This window comes from Acinonyx jubatus, chromosome B2 (genome assembly GCF_027475565.1).
Source record: "Acinonyx jubatus isolate Ajub_Pintada_27869175 chromosome B2, VMU_Ajub_asm_v1.0, whole genome shotgun sequence".
Classification (NCBI taxonomy): Eukaryota; Metazoa; Chordata; class Mammalia; order Carnivora; family Felidae; genus Acinonyx; species Acinonyx jubatus.
In genome coordinates this window covers 85,369,760-85,392,377 of record NC_069385.1, presented here as the reverse complement: position 1 = coordinate 85,392,377, position 22,618 = coordinate 85,369,760, and the positions used below count along the sequence as shown (strand labels likewise).

The 22,618-nt window shown below is 35.4% G+C and overlaps 1 protein-coding gene across 50 annotated transcripts in view; it reads left to right on the top strand.

The window, feature by feature from the left end:
• RIMS1 (regulating synaptic membrane exocytosis 1) overlaps positions 1–22,618 on the top strand; it is a 486,916-nt gene that overhangs the window by 392,999 nt on the left and 71,299 nt on the right. For 32 of the 50 annotated variants that reach the window (XM_027057431.2, XM_053222588.1, XM_053222585.1 and 29 more), the window contains one exon: positions 15,905–16,140. The exons of 17 other annotated variants lie outside the window; for them this stretch is intronic. In XM_027057431.2, coding sequence (XP_026913232.2) covers positions 15,905–16,140 — 236 coding nt within the window. The remainder of the gene's footprint in view (positions 1–15,904; positions 16,141–22,618) is intronic. One more of the 50 variants, XM_053222602.1, reaches the window with a different exon arrangement.

The window sequence follows — 22,618 nt, the reverse complement described above, 5'->3', positions numbered from 1 at the left end:
ACTATGTAACATGTATTTTATTATATTTTTATTTTATTAATTTTTTTGAGAAAGAGAGCATGCATGCAAGTGGGGGAGGGGCAGAGAGAGAGAGAGGGAGAGAGAGAATCTTAAGCAGGCTCCATGCTGAGCATGGCACTCAATGTACAGCTTGACTTCATGACCCTGAGATCATGACCTGAGTCAAAACCAAGAGTCAGACGCTTAACCAACTGAGCCACCCAGGTGCTCCTATTATATTTTCAATGTATTAAAAATACTGTGATTTATTAAGTATCTTTTTTTGTGTACCAGGCATTTTGATACATTATTCACATGCAAGATTATTATCGCTATAACAGCCCTATAGTGTAATTACTAATAACTTGGTTTTACAAATAAGTGGCACATGGCCAATATGTGGTAGAGCTAGAATTGAGCTGGAATTACCAATTAACTGGTAGTTTAACCCTTTTATCACTGTGTAGTGAACCTGTTTGTCTCTAATGATAGTATTCTTTTGGTTTAAAGTCTGTTTTGTCTTATATGAAAATATAATTTTTTAATTACTATTCAAACTATTCACATCCTTTACTTTCAACCTTTCTGTGACCATATGTATTAGTTACATGTCTTATAAATGGCATACAACTGATTTAGTTTTTTTCTTCTAGTGTGACAATCTCTATCATTTAATTGGCTACTTAATCAGCTTGCATTTATTTGATTTATTATATATTTGGATTTCTATCCTACTTTATATTTTCCATTTTTATTATTACATGTTTCCCCTTTCCCAATTGGTTTTTAATTGAATTGCATTTATTTCATTTCTCCCCTCTACCATTCTGGAAATTATACTATTTCTATGATTTTAGTGCCGAGTTTAGTGTTTCAAATATATATTAGTTAAATAATACATTTAAAGTTAATAGTACCTCTATTCCCTCCTAGGAAAAAAAAAATCACTGTAGTACACTTTATCTCTGCTATCATCCTGCTACCATTTACATATTTTTCCAGTGTTTTAACTATATGTTGTTTTCTTTCTCCCTTATTGGATATTATTTTGCATTTAAATGCTTTAGGTTGACCCACATATTTTCTAGTTTCTTTGCTAACTATTTCCCATATGTCTGAGACTTTCATTTTGAGAGTATTCCCTGTCTTCCTGAAATATAGGCATTAGAATGTCACCAGTGAGGGCCATTAAGGCTTAGGGAGGACCCGAGTTTTTCCTTGTTATTTAAGGGCCGAGGCTCTTACAGAGATTTCATTTCTATCTCCCCACTAGGTCTGCTCTAAATTTCTCATCTGCAAAACCTCCCAAGACATTCATAATCCATTAAGCAATCTGTTTTCAGTTCCCTCTTGGTATTTTGGCTAAGGGGATTTGCCTTTCTTGTGAACTTGGGTTTGTTAATTGGAATGGGTATTTGTTGCAATTTTCACTTAATTTCTAGGCATCTAAGACTGAAGAGATTCTCAGAATGTATCATCTACCACATTGCTAGAATAGGTGTTTAATATTTAATTCATTACTAATTCTTGAGTTTTTGAATTTACTCACTTAAAGGGTAATATTTAAAATGAAATTAATGAATAAGAATATAATTGTATGTGTAAAAAATAAGAAGACCTGTGGCCTTAGGGACTTTATCCTAAGTTAGCAGGTGTCAGGGCAAGGCAAGGAGAAATCAGATCTTGAGCTGACAGTGAGATATAAGGTGTTGAGAAAATAGCAGTCCAGGACATCAAAGGAGGAGGTGGAGGGAGCGGAGGCCAGGAAAATGAGGACAGAAGGAGCTCCAGCAGAGGAAGGACCACTGGAGATGTAAGAAAGAATGGTAGCTGGGGAATGGAAAAATAATGTAAGGAGTTAAGGGAGATTACAGCTAAAATGGAAGAAGAGATTCTGCGAACTCACAGGATGTTGGAATTTAAGGAAGGAAAATGGGTGGGCCTCTGATCAAAGGAGCAATTAGTAATCATCAAATAGAGAGCATTTTGTAATCAGAGTCCCAAAGCCAGGACAGTCTGTAGGCTGCCTGCCTGCCCTTAGAAGCTACTTTCAACTCAGATGCCAATCTGATTCAGTCAGCTGTGGCCAAGATGACAAGATACCAGACCCATCACACTTGAACACAAGCAAATGTGTATGACCTTTTTTTTTTATTCAAGGGGGAAGCAGTGTAACTGGGAGGCATGTCCAGTACAGGCTGCTGAAAAGCAAAAAAACAAAACAATAAAAACATTTATCATAGGTCTTCAGTTCTACATATTGATACAAAATATTTGCTACACCTAGGAGAATGATCATTATCTCACAAGTACGGTTGACTCTTGAACAACATGGTTTGAATTGCCCAGGTCCACTTATATGCAGAAGATTTTTTTTCAATATATGAAGTACAGTGCTGTAGATGTATTTTATCTTCTTTATGATTTTCTTCCTCACACTTCTTTTTCTCTAGCTTATTTTATTGAAAGAATACAGTATATAATACATACACCATACAAAATATATTAACTGTGTTTATTGGTAAGGCTTCTAGTTAACAATAGACTGTTAGTAGTTAAATTTGGGGGGAATCAAAGTTATATGCATTTTTGACTGTACATGGAGTTAGCACCCTTGGCCCTCACATTGTTCAAGAACCAACTGTAATTAAAAGCATGTCACTGAACAGAGATGTGTGGATATATTGGAGGTAGAAACAGATACATGTCCATGGAGAAGATTTAGAGCTTAGATAAGTACCCATAAGCAATCAATGCATGTTGTCTACAGAATGTATTTAGGAAGTTTTTCATCCAGATAGGCATATTAACATATAAGAAATGTGTGATACGAGATGATTTTTTAATGTTTTGGTATTCAATGAATATTGTACACCAGCTTTTGTTGAGCAGTGTGTGTGTGTGTGTGTGTGTGTTACAAATATATATTTAATTACATTTACAATAGCCTGGAAATACATGAGGATATATATTTTTAAGTAGCTATTTGCAGCCATTAAGATACTAAAATTTTTCTTAGAACAAATATAAAAACATATTGGCTTACCTAATATTTGAACAGAGTAGTTCTATTCTTCCCACCCTATTATCATCAAAAAACTGGAAGCCACACTAATTTTTAACTCTCGCCTGTCCTCCTTCTAATGCATTGCTCCTCAATGTTTTTACCATTATCAACCCCCTAAGAAGCCTTTTAGATGTTCTTTTCCTAATTGTCCTTTCCACGTGACATTTTAATATTGCAGATAACACTGTATCTGTTTATATACTGTGGCTGTTTAGAGGACCACAAACTGTTATATTATCTAAGAAATGTTTACTCCTCTTACCTCCACCATGAACCAGTTATTACCCTTTGGAAGCATATCACTCCCATTGAGAATGCATATTGAGATGAGTCATCAGGACTTACTGATTTTGCTTCTTAAATAGAACTCATGATCATACACTGAAGATTACAGAGAACAGAGGTGTTGATTCCTCTCTAATTGCCAGCTGAAAACTAACCAAATTTTTTAAGAAAGAAACTAAAAACCTCATCTACCATGAACCTAGGAGACAACTACATCTTTAAATTATAAATGATAGAAAACAGCTTTCAAATTCAGTGAAATCTGGACTAAAATGAGGAAAAACACCAAGAATAGATGCTGACTTATTCACCTATTGAATAGAATGTGGAGCTCTCTAAAATAAATGACACAGCTTTGGAAAACCCCATCAGAAAAATTCCCATCTACAATCTGCGAGAACGAGGGACAGTTTTAGCACTGGAAAACACTGTATGTTTTATCCCTCAGAGTAGCAGATGACATCAACTCAGAGGAGAAACCTCACAAGTCAGCTATGGCAGAGAGGCTATTGGGGGGGATGCATAGGGATCAATATGGCAAAAGCTATTTGATGTAGTTTGCAAAGAAATAAATTTCTATAACACAATTATAATACATACACCTTCATTACTAACCTTATGGATATTTTTGAAAACATCACTGGTCTGGATAACTCTACCATTATTCAAAAATAAGCAATAAGATGACACAATCCATCCAGTTCTGGGCATGACAACATAGTTTGTATCAGATTAACCTTCCTACCTCTAAAACTACAAAAACAAACAAGCAAATGTTTTAGGGTATTTGGAAGCAATTGGTAAAAATTTTAAGGACTTCAGTCTTTGAAAGAAGAGAAGAATATGAAATAAGTGCCAAATGTGCCCCAGTTTTCTTTGAAGGTATTTCCAATTCAGTGACATGGGATAATAGAGCCCAAGCAGAAAGCAGTGGTCTTACTGGGCTAAGGAGACAGATCACAGGTCAGACACAGAGCTGAAAACTGCATGGAGGGCTCCAAAATTTGCTATAGTTTCCCCTAATGAAATTGGTTGACGACCAATGTGATCATGCACAGAGAAAGACTCCAAGAAACCAAACAAAAAGCAGCGGCTGTAAGAGCTGAGCAAAGATTCCAGCAGGTGCCCAATGCTGGGGAGATACAGATTGCCTTCAGTTTCTGCAGTCAGAGGGGCTTGAAAAATACCTTCGGGGTGGGGGGGGGGGAGCCTGTTTGGCTCAGTGGGTTAAATGTCTGACTTTGGCTCAGGTCATGATCTCACTGCTTGTGAGTTCAAGCCCCATGTCCAGCTCTGTGCTGACAGCTCAAAGCCTGGAATCTGCCTCAGATTCTGTGTCTCCCTCTCTCTGCCCCTCCCTTGCTCACACTATTTTTCTCTCGCTCTTGCTCCCTCCCTCAAAAATACATAAACATTTTTTTAAAAAATGAAAAAATACTTTGATTTCTTATACAAATTTCAGAAAAGCCAAACTCTGGGAATAAGCATTACACTCTACAAGTGATGGCAAAGCTTTAAAATCAAGTCTGACCAGGAATAAGATGACTTCTAAAATTTTACCCTTACTGAAGGAAAATGAGAGAGTGAACATCCACAGTGTCTGGCATCTAATTAAAATTTATGGGGCATGATTAAAAAATTAATAAAAAAGGACCAACTGACTACAACCAACAATACAATTTTTATATAAGGCCTTTAACCATGATTAATATATTCCAGAAAACAAAGGAAGATGGATGTTTTCTACAGAGACCTGGAACCCGTTTTAAAAAGTTAAATGACAATCCTAAAACTAAAAGATATAGAAAAAATTTAATAGGTGGGTTTAATGGCATGCTAGAAGCAATAGAACAGAGAATTCTTGAGTCGGTCAGTGGAAAGTATATAAATCAGTGCACAAAGAGAAAAAAAAAATGGAGAAGGCCCTAAGAGATATTTGGAGCATAATGAAAAAGTTTAATATACATGTAATTGGGATTCCAGAAGGAGGGGAAATGGCATAAACAATACTTGAATACTGTGGTACTAGCTGGGTTTTCCAAAATTAATGTAATACATCAAATTATAAGTCCAAAATCCTTTAAAAACCTCAAGGTGTGTAAAGAGAAAAAAATCTATCAATATCATGATCAAAGTACTGAAAACTAAAAAAACACTTTTATGAAGAATCAGAAGCAGAAAAAGAGCAGAAGAAAAGAAGACATTATCATTCAGTGCTTCACTGAAGCAACGATACAAGACTGGTTGAAATTTCAACAGATACCGTGAAAGCCAAAAAGCAATGGAACAACCAAAAGAAAGAATGCTTTAGAAAAAAAATTAAAACTTCAAGCTTAAAATTTTATCCTTAATAAATATTACCCTTCAAACATATCCTACAGACAAGAAAGGAAGAAATGAAGGAAGGAAGTAATGGAAGGAAGGGAGGGAGGGAGGGAGGGAGGGAGGAAGGAAGGAAGGAAGGAATACTAGAATAAAAACCAGTAGGATAATTCATCACCAAGACCTGTACTCCATATTGAAGGAAAATGTCCCCAGTCAGAAACACTAAATTTGAGGAAAGAATGAACACTGGAAAGAGTTAATGATGATAACAACAAAATCTTGTGGTAGTTACAACATATGTAGAAGTAAAATATATAAAACACCTAGGTAAAAGGTAGAAATGAAAGAAGTAGAATTAAGCTGTTGTAAAATTTTTGCATTCTTCTGAAAGTGTTAAAATGTATAATTTAATGAAGTTTCTAATAAGTCAAGGTGCATATTTTAATCCTTAGGGTGTCCACTAATAAATAATAGAAGAACACATAATTCAAATGCTGATAGTGGAGAAAAAAAACACAGAATTAATCTAGTTAGGCAAAATGGAGAAGTAAAAGAAGAAACATGATTATTAAAAATAAGTGGCAAGTGATAGAGTCAATTCCAGTTATATCAGTAATTCCATCAAAAGTAAATGGTCTTGGGGCACCTGGGTGGCTCAGTTGGTTGAGTACCCTACTTCGGCTCAGGTCATGATCTCATGGTTTGTGGTTCTAGCCCCACGTCAGGCTATGTGCTGACAGCTCGGAGCCTGGAGCCTGCTTCTGAGTCTGTGTCTCCCTCTCTCTGACCCTCACCTGTTCACGCTCTGTCTCACTCTCTCTCTCTCAAAAATAAATAAACATTAAAAAAAATTTTTTTAAGTAAATGTTCTAAATACACACATCCACTGTCGTGAAATGAAAAAAGGAAGATCTCAGTGAAGAATACACAGATATTTAAATGGTACAAACAGTTGTATGCCGGTAAATTTTATAATTCAGATCAGTGTTAGCCAAACTATGACCAACAAGCCAAATCTGGCCCACTGCCTATTTTTGTGGGAAAAAAAAAAAAGGTTTATTGGAACACATCTATGCTCATTTGCCTATGTATTATCTATGGCTCTTCACCCACCACAATAGCAAACTTGAATAATTGCAACAGAGACAGTCTGTCCCACAAAACCTAAAATATTTACTATATGGCCCTTTATGAAATAAGTTTGCCTAAACCTGACTTAGACGAAATGTACAAATTTCTTAGAAAGCACAACTTACCAAAAATGACATAAGAAAAAATAAAAACTTTGAAGAGTCCTGTATCTGGTTTTTAAAAAAATTTTTAATGTTTATTTTTTAAAGAGAGAGGTAAGGGAGACAGAGCATGAGTGGAGGAGGGGCAGAGAGAAAGGGAGACACAGAATCTGAAGCAGGCTCCAGGCTCTGAACTGTCAGCACAGAGTCCAATGTGGGGCTCGAACCCATGACTGTGAGATCATGACCTGAGCCGAAGTTGGATGTTTAACTGGCTAAGCCACCCAGGCGCCCCATGAGAGTACTATATCTGTTTTTTAACTGATTCCGTAATTATTTTAATGCTCCCCACAAGGAAAACTCCTTACCCAGGTGGGCTCACTGATAAATTATTCCAAATATTTAAAAAATAATTCTCTCAGGCTTCTACCAATTTTTCTAGAGAATAAAATGTAAAAATACTTCCAAAAGTGTTTTTGTGAAGCCAGCCTATCCTTGATAAATTTGATAAGGACATTATAACACAGGAAAATTATAAACCCAAATCTCATTAAAGTAGTTGAAACAAAGTTTTAGCAAATTGAATCAAGATAGATATATAATAGATGAATGAATGGATAGATTGATTGATTTTGAGAAAATGAAAATACATTATGTCAAAAATATTTGTTCCATAAATGCAACATTTGTTTAACATTTTCTCTATGTAATTCATTACAGAATTAAAGAAATTATATCATCATCTCAATAGAAACAATATTTGATAAAATTCTCACATATATATGATTAAATATCTTAGCAAACTAAGAACTTTTTTAAAATGATAAAAGTTACCTACAGTAATTTTACAGCAAGCATTGTACATCTGTATTATTTACAGTGTGAGCCAAAGTGAAAATCACCACCAGACATCCTTTGCAGTACCTATGAGATCCCTAAAATTGTGCTAAATTCAGTATATGAACTTTTTTTTTATTATCTGTAGTTCTAGGATCCTGTAAGCCATAGTACAGACTTTGCATATACTGGTTCTATATATAAAGTAGAACTCCTATTCCTAATGGTCGGCTTGCCACTTCTGGTTAAATGTAACTTGTTCTCAACTAAATATTCTAAGATCAGTTAGTCATTTTAAGTGAAAACCTGATTCTAATCTTGCATTTTTATACTTTGTCAGCAAATGACTCACAAACCTCTCTTACTACATTTTGAATATTTACATCAAATGGAGCCAGTTTGTCAAAGTTTTATTTTTTTGCCCTTCAGGCTTACTGTTCACAACTACAATAAAACAGGGTAAATAATTCACTTTTCCTCAAACCTTCTACAATTTAATGTATCTACTCAAGTTCTGTCCTTTTACTCTCTTCATTCACATTCTAGGTATTTTACTGTAAGCAGTGATGTCCTTCTTTTCCTTTGATAAATAAAAACACATCTATTACCTTGAATTTGTATCCATATATTTTACCTAGTGTGGAACGAACCATCAATATTAGTTACAACTTTTATTTTATTTTATTTTTTAAATTTATTTTTATTATTTATTTTGAGAGGGGGCAGGGGGAGGGGCAGAGAGAGAGAATCCCTAGCAGGCTCCGTGCTGTCAGCACAGAGTCTGATGATTCAGGGCTTGATCCCATGAACCACAAGATCGTGACCTGAGCTGAAATCAAGAGTCAGGTGCTCAATCCACTGAGCCACCCAGGCACCCCAGTTACAATTCTGAGCTAAGCTTCTGTCTCATAGAGAACACTCAGAGGTAGAAAATCAGGCATAGCAGGCTGTCATATACAAGAAATTTAGCACACCAGCAAGTTACATAGCACACATAACAAAGCAACGTATGCCTACAGTATCCCTTAGACATTTTCTTAAAATTGCAAAAATGAAGATAAACCTTAGCAAAGGCAAAGCTACTGGGTACCATATGAAAAATAGGCATTTTTAAAGTACATATATATATGTGTGTGTGTGTGTGTGTGTGTGTGTGTGTATTCATTCCTTGGTTATTGACCAAGTTTTATATTCTGACTTACTTAGCAGTTATTCAGACATTCAAAGATATTTTTTATTAATTAATGAAATATAATGCTAATGCTAAATCTTAAAGTTAACTAATTAATCACTTGGAAATTTTAAGCTGATATTCCAACCAGCTTAATTACTATTGATATCAGACTTTAATCACAATTATAGTTCAATTTAGTTATTACATAATTTTACATTTTTTATAATTTCAAACATTATTGGAAGAAATGTTAACTTACCCATTAAGTAAAACCAGTATAGGAAGTTTAGGAATTCTAGGTTAATCTGTCTATGAAAACCAACCTAAGTCTTTAAAAATAAAGTAAGATTTTGTGCTTGTATTATATACCATCCTGAGGAAATCTGTAAGAAGACATAAAACTTTTTTTAAGTTGAGATAAATTCACATACCATAAAATTTACCCTGTGAAATGATGCAATTTAGTGGTTTGTAGTATAGTCACAATTAGGTGTGCAGTCATCACAACTATCTAATTCTGGAACACTTTTATCATCCCCCACAAGAAACCCATACCCATTAATACTCACTTCCCATTCCTTCTAGCTCCCAGTGACCACTAATCTACATTTGTCTCCATGGATTTGACTATGGGACATTCCACTTAAATGGAATCATACAATAAGTAGCCTTGCGTATCTAGCTTCTTTCACATAGTATGTTTTTAACTTCATCCATGTTTACAGCATGAATCAGTACTTCATTCCTTTTTATGGTTGATAATATTCTCTTGTATGGATATACCACATTTTGTTTCTCCATTCATCAGTTTGTGAACATTTAAGTTGTCCTCTTTTTAACTATAAAGAATTATGTTGATATGAGTATTCATATGTAATTTTTCATATGGATATGTGTTTTAAATTCTCTTGAGTATGCACCTAGGCATGGAATTGCTAGGTCATATGGTAACTACGTTTAACTTTTGAATGGAATTACTGAGTCATTCAGTAACTCTTGAGTTTCATTGAACTGTATCTAAGTTTAACTAAACTGTCACACTTTTCCAAAGCAGCAGCATCATTTTATTTCCCCATCAGCAATGTATGAGGATTCTAGTTTCTTCGATTCTCATCAGTACTTGTTATTGTCTCTTTTTTATTATAGCTATCCTAGCATATATGAAGTGGCATCTCATTGTGGATCTCATAAGACTGTATTAAGCCAAATTTATTGAACTAGTTTGATATATCTAAGGATTCACTGTGTGGATTTAAGTTCTTATATTAAAATTCTTACAAGTTAGCAATTCCCTGAGAATTTTTTTCTTAGAAGGCAAGCATATTCAAAATATTAGAATTTCAGTTTTTTTTTCTGTGCAGATTATTCAGTTACCTATATTAAAATTACTTAAATACTCATTTGTATAGATCAATCAGGAACAGGAGCTCTATTAAATTTCAGATACCTTGGAATCTAATATCTGTCTGCCTGGACAGCTATCCCTAGGGTGCACAGAGAGTAAGAGGTTTTTGTTTTCAATAATAAAGACTATTTTTAAGCATGCCAAGAGAACTGGCAACTTCAGTTTTACCACTTAGCCATAGGGCCAAAATTGACATGGAAACCAAAGCCCAGACTTTCAAGGGCAGTTCTGGAAACACATTTTCAACACATTTTCATAAGTGATATGAACTTCTAGCAGCAAACACGCATGTAAAAAGACGAACAAGCCAGATTTTCTGTCATTCACCATCCAACTTGTAATATATCCTGATGTCTGCCATCCAGCAGTTTTAATTCCACAGATGGATTTCCTATTGTTGCTCCCATTAGTGAGGAATGTATCATTAGTCACAAGTAAGTGAAATAAAAGCGAAACTTACCAAGAACCAGAAACAAAGAGACATGGAAAACCAGAGTCAGTAAAAAGAAAGCAGAGACTGAAAGTCATGTTCTGTTGGAACTTGTTTAAAGGCAACCTTGGGCTTGAGTTCATGAGGTGCCCTGCTTCACCAACAAAATTTAGTTGGATCCGGTAGAGTCCACTTGGGCATTTTGATGGGACTCCCCAACATAATAAAAACATTCTCAGGGCACCTGCTGGCTCAGTCAGTTAAGCATCTGACTCTTGACTTCAGCTCAGGTCATGATCTCATAGTTCGTGAGTTCAAGCCCCACATCAGTCTCTGCAATGACAGTGCAGAGCCTGCTTGGGACTCTCTGTCTCTCTCTCTCTCTGCCCTTCCCTCACCTGCTCTCTCTCTCTCTCACAAAAGTAAATAAATAAATATAATTCTCAAAATTAAAACACAGTAATAAGAAAAACACATAGCAAATATTGAAGTTTTAATTAATTAGTGAGAAAACCAGCAGAGTTATATAATGGTTCCAAAGATGATCCAAGAAGTTCATGTACTTATATATACATATATATATAAATGAGAGAGAGAGAGAGAGAGAGAGAGAGAGGGTCATTGAAAACAAAAAGGAATGTTGGAATAAGATTATGAATTTAGATTCAAAACTGGATAATATTCTGTAGGTCAATAAAACCATAACCCTTTGGAGTTACCACCTCTTCTAAATAGTAATCATTTGTCCTTATCAATTTTATTCAAGTTAACATCTAGCTTTACAGAGTTGTAAAATATTTGTGGTATAATTATTATAAGATTAAATAGTAAGTAAAAAGTGTTACATTCCCCTAGAGAGTCAAATGGCCTGTAAGTGGGCTTGTTAGATAATGCTCAAGCATGGCATTAAAAAAGGAAGGCAGCTTTTTTTTTCTATTTTGGTGTCAAATCCACATTAGATTTTTCTGTGAGGGGGGCAATTATTAGTCTGAGCAATTGGGGAATGGGGTATCTTTAATATGATATGAACGATAAGTTAGAGAGCAGTTTTTTGGTTGGGTGGAACATGTTATGTTTAAGAGACAGATCCAAACAAGAATGTCACTTGATAGCTGGCTATATAAATCTGAAGTTCAGGACTGAGTACTGAGGACAGGTGGAGAAAAACAATTGGAATTTGCAGCATACAGATAATACGTAAAGCCTGAGACCAGATGAGACATGTAGCTAATTAGTCTCCTACGGAAGAATATAGGTCAGAGGGCCACACACTGAAGTCCTCCAGTATTTAGTGATGAAAGAGGATAAAGGTCTTGCCAGTGAGGCACTAGGTAGGAAAATCATAAAAATAAAATGTTTCAAGATCAGCAGAATCAAACGCATTGTCATATACATGATTTATTGAGAAGTCAAAAGGATAAGGACTATGCAATGATAGGACTTTGCCATGTGAAGAAGTCATTGGTGACTTTGGTAAAAGGCAGCTTTGGTGAAATAGTAGGGACAAAACCTGATTTAAGTTAGTTCAGGATAGAATAGGAAGAGAGGATGTATGGACAACTGTTTGAGTAGATTTTTAGCAAAAATCAGTAGCCAGAGGGAGAGGGAATATTGAAGGAATATGGAGGGTTTTTGTTTAATTTTAAAGATGGGTTATATCATAGTCTATTTGTATACTGACATCACTATTTTTTTACTCCCTACTCATAAATCTTCAATTCACTTAGCAATTGGAATGCTACTGTGGCAGATTTAGTCATGTCTAAGGTGCATGCTGATATGAGATATCAGAATCCTAAAATAACCAATAAAAAATAGAAAACAGAGGGCTGCGGGGGTGCCTGGTTGGCTCAGTCAGTTAAGGTCTGACTTTGGCTCAGGTCATGATCTCATGGTTCGTGGGTTCGAGCCCCACATCGGGCTCTCTGCTGTCAGCGCAGAGCCTGCTTCAGATCCTCTGTCTCCTTCTCTTTCTGCCCTTCCCATGTTCATGCACTCTCTCTTTCCCTCTTTCAAAAATACACAAACATTAAAAAAAAATTTTTAAAGAAAAGAAAATAGAGGCTGGGAAACAATAGCCATGACAATAGAGGGACTCTTAGAAGTTTATGAAGCAGAAAGCCTTAAAGTACATCCTGAAGGATGAGACTAAATGACAGGAATGGTTTTCCAGGCAATTGGCAGAACAAATAAAAGGCTACAAATTAGGGAAATAGCATATTCAGGCACCTGGGTGGTTTAGTAGGTTGAGTATTCAACTCATGATTTCAGCTCAGGTCACAAAGTCGTGGGATTGAGCCCCATGTAGGGCTCCATGCTGTATGTGGAGCCTGTTTAATTAAGATTCTGTCTCTCCCTCTGTTGCTCTCCCCAGATCACGCTCTCTATATATATAAAATAAAAAAATAAAGCATATTTGTACTTAGATGGTAACCTTCACATGGATTAAACTACCCTGACTGATTAGACCCCAGAAACCTCTGCCCTCAATTAGGTAAACAGAATTGAAAATGTTTTAACATGTTCTCATTGAACATTATGATATTCTAGATTCTTTAGGAAGCTACGCACAGTCATCATATCATATAAGAATGCTTTAAAGATTCTTGAGGTGCCTGGGTGGCCCATTCGGTTGAGTGTCTGACTCCTGGTTTCGGCTTGGGTCATGATCTCAAGGTTCATAGGATAAAACCCCGCAACGGCCACATCTGTGCTGGCAGTGTGGAGCCTGCATGGGATTCTCGCTCTCCCTCGCTCTCTCTGCCCCTTCCCTGATTGCTCTCTGTCTCTCTCTGTCTCCCTCTCTATCTAAGTAAATAAATAAATACTTTTTAAAAAGAATGCTTTTAAGATTCTAAATAAAATGTTTTATTTTTTGAGGAAAAAGTCTACCAGTTATTCACAAAATAACATAACTTCTTAATCCCCTAAATGGTAATGACTAGAAAGATTTACCTAATTTTTTAAAGAATAAATAATAAATAAATAATAAATAAATAATAAATAATAAATAAATAATAAAATATATTATAAAGGTAAAAATAAAATCATTAGAAGGGAAGTTTCAAATAATTCCTGTGAGGAGTGTACTGCAAAGATTGATGAGAGATGGAAAAACTACTGATTTCTCAGTCACAGGTGTTTAATTGAAGATGGACATCATGACTGCAGAACTGACCAAATTGTGACATTGCTTCATGTCCTTCAGCAGAAGTCTGCAAGTAAAACAGTACAAAAAGCAGGTGGCAAGAGCAGACTTAAGGAGAGGTGGCAGATTTAGATAATGCACTGAAATAAATTGCTGAGGACACAGAAGAAATTTACTGGAACATTTATCAGGAAAGAAAGTCCACTGCAGTTGGGAATATAAACCCCACAGGAATCCATTTTGGACTGGCTATATGTTCATGTTTTGAAAAAGAGTTGGCATAAAATGCATAGCAGAATTATCAGATTTGCAAATGAATTTAAAAACTTTGAGTTAATGAAAAGCTGATTAGAATAAATTGAAAGAATATAAATATTAATATTATTATTCATATGGACCAGTTCAAGTAATACAACTAGGGATTAAAAATTCCAAATGATTCCTATCAAAGAGGGGTCTCATTTTTCAATTCAATTCATGGAAGGATCCTAAAGATCAAACAGTCTTGTTTCTTTTCCATTGCTTCTAAGTCTTCCACAATCTCACTTTTCCATATTTCTCAACTCACCCTAATATATCAATTTCCCTTTCTCCGAAAGCACTCATTATATATATGACCACAAATATATTACATGATCCCAACAATTTGTTTTATCATTTCTAATCATATTAGGATTTATCCCAACATGACTGTTAAATGTCATCACTCTTAAAAGATGCTTATGTTAAGGGGCACCTGGGTAGCTCAGTCAGTTGAACATATGACTTCAGTTTGGGTCATGATCTCATGGTTCATGAGTTTGAGGCCCTCATTGGGCTCTCCGCTGTCAGCACAGAGCCCGCTTCAGATCCTCTGTCCCCTTCTCTCTCTGCCCCTCCCCTGCTCACACTCTCTCTCTCAAAAATAAATAAACATTAACATTTCTCTCTCTCCCTCCCTCTGCCCCTCTCCCCCACTCATGCTTTCTTTCTTTCTCCCTCTCTCTCTCGAAAACAAATGCTCTATTAACGTACTTTGTACTTGAAAACAAGAAATAGAAAATTGAAAATCAAGATGGTGCTGAGTGTCACGTAAGCCAATTTTTTGCAGATATTTTAAAGAAACATAAAATAATGAGGGTCATTTCAGATCTGTCAAACTAGTTGTTTATTGGACCAAAAGGGGCCAGTCTAGATGCAATGCAATGTAATTTAAAGGATTTGAAGAATCCTAACATCTATAGCTCCCAACTTGCTTGCCCTACCTCTCTGCCCAGTTCACAGACATACATTTACTTTGGCAGGTAGAGATGGGTTTTTTTCCCACCGACATGGTGCCTGAAATTCTCAACAATAATTTTCTCATTTAGGAGAGAAGGGCAGTAATCTGTTCAGATAAATGAGTACAGTCTGGGAACATAGACAAGTAAGTTTTGGTAGGAAAGAAAAAAAGGAATATCTCAACCTGAGCATATGAATTTGAAATACTCAAAGAGAAAAATGAGATGAAATTTGGAGGAGATGGAGCATGAGGGGACAAGGAAGTAGGAGGGAAATGCAATTTTTTTTGCCTCATTAGCACTGTTTCCTAGACTCATTAAGCCTCAGGTGGCAAAGAGATGTCTGTTAGTTGGAAGTAGAACAGAGCTGTTTTCATTTTTTAAACCTTGTGTGGCAAACTCAGAGTATCCATTTTTTATTAATATTTTTTCCTCAGGAATGTATATGAACTTGTCTTATTGATTTAAATATCCTTGTTTTTCTCTGAAAGTAACACACTAAAAACTTAGTAACATTTACCTCCTTTTGGATAACACTGGTTGCATTTGTTTTCACTAAAAGTTTATGGATTCCTTGTTGAAATACTATTGTTTTGAGCTATATAGTTGTAAGACTACTATGCAACTGGCTTTTCCCCCTAAAAATTTGCCTGGATTATTTCAAAATAAATTAGATTTAGAGTTTCAGTTTTGCTGACCTATAATTTATGGATGCGTATATGTTTTTACTTTGTAAATATAGTTCATTTACCCCTAAAATGCAAGGCAGACGGATGGGGACTTCAGGAAGAGCCATCATGAAGAGCACCAGTGTGAGTGGGGAGATGTACACACTGGAGCATAATGACGGCAGTCAGTCCGACACAGCTGTGGGTACAGTTGGAGGAGGTGGAAAGAAAAGGAGATCCAGCCTGAGTGCCAAAGTGGTTGCCATAGTGTCTAGAAGGAGTAGAAGCACATCCCAGCTAAGCCAAACAGGTGAGTGAAGTGAATTCAATTTAGATACCTCGAGTTCTTGCTGGAGAGACAAAAGTGGATCCTCGTGCTATGGCTTGTGAATGATTGCAGAGCATATTGATTCTTCTTTGCAAAGGAAGTTCATTTTTCTGTCTCTGAAAATCTGTTACATATGCGATTTTATTTTTTTTTTTCTGTGCAGCTGTCTAACAAGGTATCATTTGTCAATCGGTAAAGTGGTCAGATATTTTCCTTTAAGTTAAAAAAAAAAGTAAAGCCATGTTTATAAATATGCAAGGAAATGCAAAGAAGTATTAAAGATCCAAATTTATTTATATGCAAGAAAAGCAACAGGATTCTCCTTTTCAAAATGTTCCATAATACAATTACCTATAATTTAGGCTCTATATTTTGATGGAAAAGAATGTCAGTTGTGCAACTTGAGATATAGTCTTCAAGGTACTGTAGGAATGTAATTATTGAACTGTGATTGTTATATTTTCAGTGCAAGTTAAAAACCCGGCAGTTATTTCTACTTTAGAAAATGGGTCAGTGGATTTGTGCAAAGAATAATGTCTTAATACAAGTTTGAGTTTCCAGATATTTTCTACTGCTTATAAATCTTAAAAGCTTTATGTCCTCAAGGTATATAGAAAAAGGCAAAACACAGAAGGGAGAATGGTTATTTCTGTACTATAAAATATTTTTTAATGGCCCAAAATTACATAATATTTGATCAGACATATTAGATTAATTCATTACTATGTTCAGTACTGTGGAAAACCAAAGGTAAGTGAAATACTGAATTGATTAAATTGTCAGCACTTGTTTCTTCTGTTATAACCGTTGGTTCCATATTTTTGTTCCTTAACAGCAAAAGTCTTGTTGTAACAACATTTACTTATTCCAGAAAACGTTCATGGAATTCTTTTCTGTAGTTGACTTGGCATCCTGGAGAGTATCTATTTTAAAATGTGCATTCTAGTGGACATATTTACAAATAAATTAAAGGTAGGAAATTGAACCATTCAGAAACTGAAGTACAGCACACAGCTATTTAAACAGAGGTTTGTCTTTCTGAAAATCATAGAATAAACCTAGATTATCTAAGTCTCTGATGGATCTGTCTCTATGCCATCCCACTAAGATGAGCTGTTTATTGCGAAGGAGAATCTTTTATCTTTCTGAGGGTCGGATTTCTCCTTGAGTAGGAGGCATTTTTTCATTTGTGTTGTCTTATTTTTGATGGTGACGCTTCCTGGTTTTTGGTATTGATCTAATGATAGTTTACAGTGTGGGGTATGGATAAGGCTTTTACCACCAGGTTTGAAAATCCTTCATCGCTTAGATGAAATGGAAATGTTCTTTTATGAACCAGTGCTTCCTGCGTGAGAGGCTGCGGATTTAGCGGACTGTTTATCTTCTTCTGCTAACTATCCACAGTCTCTCTTCCTTTATTTTGCCCCTATAATTCCTTCTCTACAGAAGGAATTATATTTTCCTAGAATAAAACACAATAATAATTTAGGAACTATACTTGTTACATAGCTTTGTAGGTAATAGGTTCAAATGATTGTCATTGAAATACTTAATTAGCCTCTTTGCTTTATTAATTTAAATTTTATTCTGTTTATGGTCATTGTTGAATTTCAAATAATATTTACCTTTTCAAAAGTTGCAATTTTTTTTAATTAAAAAAAAATTTTTTTTTAACGTTTATTTATTTTTGAGACAGAGAGAGAGCATGAACAGGGGAGGGTCAGAGAAAGAGGGAGACACAGAATCTGAAACAGGCTCTAGGCTCTGAGCTGTCAGCACAAAGCCTGACGCGGGGCTTGAACTCATCGACCGCGAGGTCGTGACCTGAGCCGAAGTCGGACGCTTAACCGACTGAGCCACCCAGGCGCCCCAAAAGTTGCATTGTTAATAATCTCCACAGAATACCCTACTTTAGAAAATTAGGTTGCAGTGTAAGGGAGCAAAAAAGACATTGGATTACAAAGCCAAGCTAACAAAACAATTATTTTCTAAAGTGACTCAGTAAATCACCTGTTACTTCATCTCTCTAGGATTCAGTTTGCTTATATAATGTGGGGGGGCAGGGGGCGGATTGGACTATCTGTCCTCCTATGATATTTCCAGGTATAAAATTTTATGTATATTTTCTATGTCATAATTTTACCTTCTTTTTGATAACTTATTCTTATTGATCTTTCTAAAGCAAATGACAGATGGTGACAAACCTTAATTATCATTCCTCTTTGTTTCAGTGCATGGCCTGATTTTTCTTCCTCTTCTGTCTTCTACAAGTGATATGGAGAGGAAAACAGCATTACTTTAAAACAAGCTGTGTATTCTGGGGAATAGAATGTATTACATTTAATGTAAATGTTTAATTATTTTAATGTAGAAGAAAAGGCTAAGTAAGGGCTTCTCTTTTAGTGAACCAGTAATCCGTACAGTCTGGGTTACAGTTTCTCTTCTACAATATAGATGAGAGATAATCAGAAAAATGTGAAACGCTTGGAAATAAAAGTTTAATCAGCTTTTCTAAGAATGATATATTACAAGCACATTGCTTTTCTGTTTTTGTTTTTATAACCACAAGTTTGCTTAAAGGAGTATATTTGAGTGTTTGTTTGAAATCAAGTAAAATTTATTTCAGCAAATTGATAGCATGGTAAATTTTATATACTATACACACACATTCATGTATATGTATTTATTATGAAGAGTAGTTACTGTGCTCTTTAATATATATAAAATTATTCTTACATATAATTTACTAGTCTCTTCAATTATAGGTAATTATTTTTACAGGATATTTCAATTATAAATATTAATATTTTAAAAACACCTTTACCACACTATTTATTCATAATGAAAATAGGAATAACTTCTTTAAATATGTATTTTTAAATAGGACATTTCCAATGACTCTAGGTGCTACTACTGGTAAATGTCTTCAAGCCATCTTGCGTATAGCAAAAAACCTATTCAGTAAGCAGTAGCTAGATTAGTTTGAAAAGCAAAATAGTGAAGGAAAGGGAATTATGAGAAAAAGCTCCATATCTAGAAATATTTTGGAATTGAGGCTCAGAGTAAACTTAGGGCTGATCTTTATAACTTTATCTACAAATGTAAGATAATTTTAAGTATCATAAGAATGATTATTCATGTGTCTAAGTGAATAAAACTAATAATGATTTACATTTCTAGAGCTTTTGCCATCCACTCTTAAGTTATATACATGCATATGTGTGTGCATATAATTTCACTCCTTTATTGGTCACAACAAACTTATTAAGTACTCTTATTATTACTATTTCCATTTTGAAATTGAAGAAATTAAAGCATAGAGTGATTGGGTAATTTCTTAAGTTCCTATTGTAAGTGATTGGGCCAGAATTTAAACCCAGGCTTCCAGGTGCCCAAGCCTATTCTCTTCACTCTGCAAAAAAGAAGAGTTTGAAATAAGGTTCAGCGAACATTTAAGCACAATTCTGTTGTTAGTACATGATAGACAGTATACCAGGCACTGGGCTAGGACCTAGGAATACTAAAGAGATGAATGAAATATTGCCTCTGGCTTCAAAGATACCACAGTAGAAAAGGGTGAATTACATATAAATATTCCATCTCAGAAAGGGCAATTATCCATTTATCAAACTGGTACAGAGGAAGCACAGAATGTGATTCACTCTCATGCAATCTTGAGAGGCTTCTTTGAAGAGGTGAGACTGAATATTAAAAATTAAATCAGTAATACCATATAGGGAAGCTCATTCCAGGTGAGAGGGCACAGCACATTGATAAAATGTTGAAATGATGAGTGCTTATTCCCCTGGGAAAGGTATGCATCCTAAAATCATATAAAAGATTTCTATAACTCTAATGGATACTCATTCTCACTGCAAGAAACAGGTCGTCTCAGAACAGATCTTAGATCAAAGAAGCACTGTGCATCCGAGACTATGATTTCTGCTTAGAACTTTTAACTTTTATGAAGAAAACATCTGTAAATGTAAAATATCATCAGCTCTATTTTCTATCTATTTTTCTATCATCAGGAAGTGTTCAGTTTACTTTATCTTAAATTATTGAATAACTGTATTTCCAGTATTATACCAACCACAGTAGGTATTTCAAAATTAAAAGTATCATCCCCAGTGGTAGGAAATTATTCACACTCGAAATAAACATGAACCAAAGAACTAAATGAAAAAATATAAAGCAAGTGCCAAATGTAGTAAAACCCCTTGCCATTTATATATGTTACCAAAAGAAGTGGGAAGACAAATTGGTCTAAGATCTATGTCTCAAGATGAGAGCACATGCAGAATTAGTAAATAATTATGGTCTAACCATTTAATAAAATTATTATTATATCATTAACAGCTGACGATATTTTATTAGATTAATATGTTTAATTATCAAAACTGCTTACATTATGGAGATATTGCAGTTCTATTTTATAATTTTCAAACAATTAAGAGTCAGTTATCATGTACCAAGAATGTACTAAAAAATCATTTGTTTCTTTGGTAATAGTCTGTGTTTTTCTAAAAATTTTCCCCCATTCCAAATTTTACTTTTCCCTATCCAAATCCTTTCCTTCAAGATCCTGCTCAAGGCCTTGTAACTCTATAAGTTGTCCCCTTTTTCTTCAATCTTTACCAGTATCGGTTTCTGTGAATTCCTATTAGATCGAGCTCTGACTTTACTGTCAATTTGCTGCAAGCACGAAAATTTGAGGCTACTGCCATGAGCAAAGTAATAGGTATATATTTTATAAGGAAGCATATCTCACATGGATATGGATAAACAAAAATTTCCATGACTTGAAAATGATGCACACTCCCTCTGAGTAAAGAAACTCAACCTGTACCAAAAAACAAAAACAAACAAACAAACAAAAACCTTTCAGTTACATTAAGCTCCTGTTTTCCTCCTCCTTTTTGTGTGCATGGAACAGGGCCTCTTCCAGGTGCCTACAGGATCCACTCATGTCTATAGGCCCTGCAAAGCCTTCTCCTCCTTTTTTGATCTGGCTGGCACATTTAGCATTATGTTTTAGGGTTTAGGCCTTTAAGAAGGATGAAAGAGTCACTACTACCTTCTGGCTGCCCTAATATTCCTGCAAGAATCCTTGAAGCAAAGAAGCAGAAAGTAATTTTGTGGAAATTATTAAAAGGCTAATAATTTTTTTGGAAAAGTGGAAGGAAAAATACTGGGAAAAAAACACAAATATATATGTCAATAAATTATCCCAGCCCATGGACACAGTTTGGCTGAAACAAAGGTGTATGAAAAGACTTAGTGGGAAATACATTTAGAAAAAAGGTTGGGGCCAGGTCTTTTGAAGCCCTGTAAGGGACTTTGCTCACTGCTTGATGGAGACATTTTAATCAAGAGAATAGAAGAAACAGCTGTGCCACTGGAAGCTCAAACAGAAGCCAGGTGTACAAACTCAGCGAGGAAGCAAGGAAGTCGGTGTGAGCTAATAGATCAAATGACATATAACACAGTGAGCTAGAGAGGGAGCTATGGAAAAGGAAAAGAATGAGCTCACTCAGAAAGGAATGGACTGAAAATGGCATTAAGAGAAGATAAGGTGAGATGCCCTTATTCAGGAATAACTTTTAAGGGAAGAAGCGTGTGTAGTGTGGAAGCAGGATCCAGAGGGAAAAAAAAGAGTGAGGAGTAAAGAGGAAGAAAAGCAGAGTCCCAATGGAGGAAAGAATTGTAGAGAAAGACTAGTTAATCTTACAGGACTGAAGAGGCTAGAGAATGAGAAGAGACCATTGGATTTTGGAACAGAAGGATTCTTCCTGACCTTAAGTTTGAATAGACTGGAGAGGAAGGGGTGAAGATAGAGCATGCCTCAAGTGTGGGACAGAACTCAACATGGGCTACAGCCCATCCCACTCTCCACTCATCATTCATTTCAGCTTTCTGTCTGTAACCATCATCTTATCCATGCCCACTTAATTACTCCCCATTGCATTTGTGATGGGGTTCTTGTCATGGGTGTAAGGAGCTAGAACAGCAGAGAATGTAGGTAGGAGCTCAGAAACATGGAGTTAGAGGGTCTACAACAGGATAGCATGAAGCTGCCCTCACCCCACTAAAGCCTATTCATATGTATGGGGCTGGGGCTGGAAAGATGAATAAATAAAAGTAATTATTAGGAACTTCTCTTCAGAAAGCTTAGTATTAGGAAGGGAAAACCAGTATGAACAGTTCATCTTTCATTCATTCTACCAAAATGTATAAAGTACTTTTATATAGCAGACTCTGTAATGGAGACAGTACTAAGAGTAAATAAGGGGTGCGTGATGTGTGTGTGTGTGTGTGTGTGTGTGTGTGCACGCGCGCACCTGCACACGCATGTATGTCTGTCTCAGAATGAGGAGATCTGAGCATTTTCCAAGGATGAGGTATGGGAAAAGCACCTCTAGATGGAGAGATTGAAAGATACAAATAACAAAGAATTTTA